The sequence below is a fragment of the Limulus polyphemus genome, unplaced genomic scaffold (assembly GCF_000517525.1).
Source record: "Limulus polyphemus unplaced genomic scaffold, Limulus_polyphemus-2.1.2 Scaffold6295, whole genome shotgun sequence".
Classification (NCBI taxonomy): Eukaryota; Metazoa; Arthropoda; class Merostomata; order Xiphosura; family Limulidae; genus Limulus; species Limulus polyphemus.
The window spans coordinates 12891-18501 of record NW_013671905.1 but is presented as its reverse complement, the minus strand read 5'-3'; the positions used below and the strand labels follow the sequence as shown (position 1 = coordinate 18501).

At 33.0% G+C, this 5611-nt stretch overlaps 1 protein-coding gene across 1 annotated transcript in view; it reads right to left on the bottom strand.

Moving 5' to 3' along the window:
• LOC106473583 (atrial natriuretic peptide receptor 1-like) overlaps positions 1-5611 on the bottom strand; it is a gene marked incomplete at both ends in the record, with an annotated part of 46468 nt that overhangs the window by 35390 nt on the left and 5467 nt on the right. Inside the window, 3 exons of the mRNA XM_022401984.1 lie at positions 1885-1962; positions 2412-2486; positions 5342-5517. Coding sequence (XP_022257692.1) covers positions 1885-1962; positions 2412-2486; positions 5342-5517 — 329 coding nt within the window. The remainder of the gene's footprint in view (positions 1-1884; positions 1963-2411; positions 2487-5341; positions 5518-5611) is intronic.

Sequence of the window (5611 nt, the reverse complement as noted above, 5' to 3'; positions counted from 1 at the left end):
CCTCAGATTGCGAGTCGAGCGCCTTAACCACCTGGCCATGCCGGGTCATTGTGTTAAGAGGAATGAATCACGAAATTTAACCGCCTTCTTGTGAAGAATGTTGTGGGTTGAAATAACATTAATATCTGATATACAATTTGACTGCAAGAACAACTTATTAAAAAAGAAAAGTCATAACAAACATTCTATTTGAATCCCCAAAGCTCTAAACAAATAACATATTTTGTGTAGTTAGTTAATAAAATGTGTATCACAGAAAAATGTTATTAGTAATAAACGGTTTGGCTATTATTTTCTTAAAATATTTACTTTGCAACAATTAATATATTAATATCTTAGGTTAAAGAACTTTCAAGCTCAAACTTTTAAACACATACTTCATCAGCTTGTAGTTACAAAAAAGTTTTGGTTTAGAATGTTGTTTCATCGGTCAGTTTATGACACATCGTGACTTTTGCCAAAAAGGAGCTAGAGGCAAGTTTCTTTCTGATAATTGACCCGGCATGGCCAGGTGGTTAGGGCACTCGACTCGCAATCTGCGGGTCGCGGGTTCGAATCCCCGTCACACCAAACATGCTCGCCCTTTCAGCCGTGGGGGCGTTATAATGTGACGGTCAATTCCCACTATTCGTTGGTAAAAGAGTAGCCCAAGAGTTTGCGGTGGGTGGTGATGACTAGTTGCCTTCCCTCTAGTCTTACACTGCTAAATTAGGGACGGCTAGCGCAAATAACCCTCTTGCAGCTTTGCGCGAAATTCAAAAACAAACAAACAAACAAATAAACTTTCTGATAATTAAAAAGAAATATACTTATAATAAAACTTAAAGATTGATCTATTCTAATATAAAGCGATTAATGTTAACACTTAAATACTAGCCATATTTTAATGACGTGGCTGAGCAACAATCATCACTTTGCCAAGAATATTTGAAAAAATATAATGTATACTTGTAAGATCTAGAAAGACACTTAGAATATTTATTGTACTTTTTTACGTGTGTTTCCTCGCGCGTTTCTCAAAAACTAATATACCAATGTACACAAAATATTCACACAAGATGGAAAGTCAGTATGGGACAGTTCTCCCCAAATTCTAGATCACTTTGGAGCATTTTTTTGTAATAAGGAGATAACGCATTTTCGCGGTTTTCGGTTAATAACTCTGTGAAGTGTTATCGGATTTGTACCAAATTTCATGGGCACATTAATGTTGAGACTCCTCATCACACCACAATAAATGATCCGGATTGTTGGTCATCTGAGAAGGATTTTTTTGATTTTTCGAAGATGAAATTATCGTTATCCAATATAAACGTACGAAATTTCGAAAAGGAACGCCGGGGCGAGGGTAGGCAATCTCTTTGATTCTCTTGTTTTTATTTTAATTAGTGTATAACATAGCTGTTGGAATCTAAGTCATCGCTGTAGGAGTGTTTGGTTTTATATATATTCTCGGATCAAAGAGGAATATAATTATGTTCAAAATGGAAAAAAAAATATTATAAAATTGTGATAAAAATCAGGTTTACTACAGATATTTTTTACCTGTTTCTAATTTTGAATTCACCATAAACAGATTAAGAAGAACACGAAAAACAACAACAAAAAATACCTGTAGTTAATGTGACTTGTATTTCAAATTTTAGACCTATTGGTTTCTAATGATTATCCATTATTCGGTGTTTAAATCATAATTTTATCTTACCAGGTCTGACAGTAGAAAATAAGAACATGATTTTATCTTGGCTTTTAATGGTTCGTTGGATCAGTTCACTGCAACTACATTACAAACGTTTATAATTCTTAGTTTGAGCATATAAAATGGAAATTCTCAGCACAACAATCTGGTCCACTTTGTGCAGTCACATGTCATTAGAAACTTACCCTCTTCAATTCTACTAGCAAAGGACGGTTGATATCTATGCGAGGTTTGTTGATAGGCTTAATAGCTACAACAGTTCCCTGAAAAAAATCAACAACCTTGTGGTAACTTTTATTTTATGTAAGCAGTCTTAAAGTAAACTTTTGAAATATTTATTTTACTAACTTACTATTAATTAAATCATGATCATGAGTCCTAAAGTTTCTGATAACGTGAATTTCAAATAACGACCATATTTAGATTAAAGAGATCATTTATCATTTGAATCATTCCTACTAGTCTTTAATGTAGGATTTTTCTTTTCTTCTTCTCTTTGAACTGGCAGAATATTTTCCGTACTTTTATAAACGTATTCAATATATTTTATTTCGCTGTCAAAGGCATTCTTTAACGCACACATATTGTAAATCTAAAAAAGAAAAACAACTCTATAGGGAATTTTTACTGCTAATTTATTTCCTTAGAGCTAGAATTCAGAGGCTTAGAAACAGTATAATTAATATCTTATTAGAACTTCAATTTTGGTTACCTTGTAATAACCTGTCCTGACGAATACCTGTCTATTTAGAGCAGTCAAAGCGAAAGTGTCCGAAGAACATTCACTCTAGTAAAGAAAGAAGGGAACTATTTACAACAAACTCACTAATAGAGTATCATAGATATTAAACATAACGTCGATACGGTACCTGTTAATAACACTATAATAAGATAATGAGTGTGACAACCAAGGTAAGCGACCAAAATTAACAAGATTACATATAAACTGAAATCATTATAAATGAGAGATCTATCAGATTTGTTTACGTTACAAAGCTAAAATAACGCTATATTAACCCGTGACTGCAAGTAAAATAATGAAAAATAAAGTGGCAGATCACCCAGTTTTGTATAGCAATGATATTCATCTCACATCATTTAACATTGATTGTAAAGTATATTTTTAGCCGCGGCATAGCGGCTTATAGAATGCCTCTGAGGTTTTTTTTTTCAAGTACTAAAGTTTGGCCCATACCTCTGTCATCTCTTGAACGATCCGAGATCTAATTACAGTTTTGGATTAAGGAGGTCAAACCTTTTCGATTGATGTATTTCACCACGCTTAAAATATCATAGATTAATTTACTCTAATCCCGCCAAAAAGAATTTCAAGTGTCGCGGCTATTCAGAATTCCCTCTTGTTACTTCTGCGAGCAGCCACCATAAAGACAGGACTTAGGTGGTCAATAAAGTGGGACACGATATATATATATATATTGTAAGAAGAAATGTCTTCCTATTTTCGATACATCGATGGTTCTTATATGTTTACTTGTCGCTAAGCTGTGGAGTTCATGTAATATTCATTTGCTCTGACTTTCGTATTTCTTTGATGAGTAGAACAGCTCAAGTGTTCCAAAAGTCGATGGTACGGAACGCTGTCAACAAACGTAATTTCATCATTTCTTTCTTAACATTATTAATATTCTTTTCACGATATATGTCCGAAAGACCCAGATCTATAGACAAACAGTTTGATTTGCTGCAGAAAAGGCTATTGTTTTTAGAAGAAAAAAAAATAACGAATCTGATTGCAAGTTTCTTTTCCAGGCTGAAAGATTTCGCCTATTTTTTAGACGAGATAACACAACAGCATTAATGAAAAATCTTGTTATTTTTCTCTCTTAATTTACGTTGTTTCAGGAACTGTTGTCATAATTGTTAAAACAGTGATGATGAGATGTCCTCAGATTGATATTAATAATTCTTTAATATGGATCCCATTTCTTAAGTATTCCAGGTAGCATTTTATGTATTTCAGACTTTACCTTAAAATAGCTACAATTTGCAATTGTTGAGACAACATGACATGAAGTTTACAAATCTGGAGCGTGTGCAGGATAACCAATAATTATTTGTTCTTGGTGGTTTTAAGGGGTGTTCTGGAGTGAATTTGACAGAAGAGTAGACATAAAAAATGATACAATAAGTTTATTTAGGGATTTCTCGAAAACAGTCGAACATGTTTTTAACAAGGGATATAACGAATGGACGTTCTGGTATATTATGTTAATATATCCAAAATTCTTGGCAGTAATTTAGGTTTTAGAAACTTTCGGGCTCCTAGGGGACCTTTGGTGCCTGAAAAATAACCCGGGATGTTCAGAAACTTTGGTTTCTTTTCACCCAAATACTGAAACTGTGTAGCTTAAATAGACTTTCTTGCCATAAGCAGTAAATTAAGTATTTATTCAATTAACCTCAACCATAAGTTTAGGGCATTACATACTGCCGCCAAAACAATGCATCATTAGCCCTGCAAATACAGGTATAATACAATTTCCCATGCTCGTACGTTTCCATTTATGATACGATTTAAATTTACAGCATGTTTCCAGAACGAAGTTTAAGAGTATTTCAGTAATGCAGCATTTAATATTTATTCTAAATATGTTTTTTCAATAAAATCATTAAACAGACCTATTTATTTTTACGGTCATTAAAAAAAAGTAATACAAAACTGGATACCATTTTGTGCTCACGTTTTAGCTGAAAATATACTCAACAAAGCTGAAATTAGTTTCGTTTGAACAGAAAAACACTATTTAAAGCTAATCATTACATGCCATCAGGAATTGGAAAGAATACTCAATGTCTAACAGCTGTAAACTCTTTATTTCAGCATAATTACAGCTGATCTTGTAAAAGGTGATGATTAGTTCCAAAATTATTGAGTTGAAGACGAATTGAATCACTGTTATTGCCTCAGCAGATGTCGTGGTATATCCAATGCGTACAGACATTTTGATTGCTTTGATCAACCTGTATTTCTATGTTGTGCCTCTAAGGAAATACAGTGTCTAAATAAATAACTTTTCTGGAATGAATATATCCCAACAATTGTAACGTTCTTTGCTACTAAAAAGTTTAAAATAGTTTTAAAAAAATCTGTGAATACACCCAGTTTTATTCTTCTTTATTTAAAGCTCAGTGTTGTTTTTTTTATAACGTGTCACTAGGAGGTAAACTGAATAAAACCAAACCGTGTACTAAATTTCACTTGCATAATATGGTTATTTGTTTCCATCAGTTTTGCAACATCGTAAACTGAAACTGATGCTTTGTAACAAATGTGAAATTTTAGGAGGCAACAAATATGTAACAAAAGTCAGACTTTTAGGGTATTAAACTAACAAATGTATCGAGCAGAATCCACGTCCTTAATCAGTTAATCTCCACATAATCTCCAAGAATACAGCTGCATTGTTTATTGTAATTATAATGAAATTTAAAGAGAGAGACGACTGGTAAAAGTTCAACACGTTTCTGTTTGGGTGGATAACTTAAAAGAAATAAAACTATTTTAATAAACCCGGAATTGCTATAATAGACTAAACTGGACATCTCCCCTGCCCAAGAGAAAGATAGAATGTAAAATAACACCATTGAAATGTATCTTATAAATATATAGAACAAATTTACCGTATGACTGATTCGAGTCAAGCTTCTTCTCGAGCCTAGGCCTTTCAGTTCGTTTGATGCTGTTGTTATATCATCCCATTTAATCTTCCAAGTCATGGACGCTAATTCAGCCTCTAACTTGAAGTGTCTGATGGGAAAAGTTAGGGAAAAGGTGTAACAATTATCTAGTTCTAACTCTTGATACCATTGCAGTAATCTAACCAAATTAGCAAGTAATTTACTATTTGAATTCATTTAGTGTCGCAAGAAACGTGATAAGTGAACTTACCC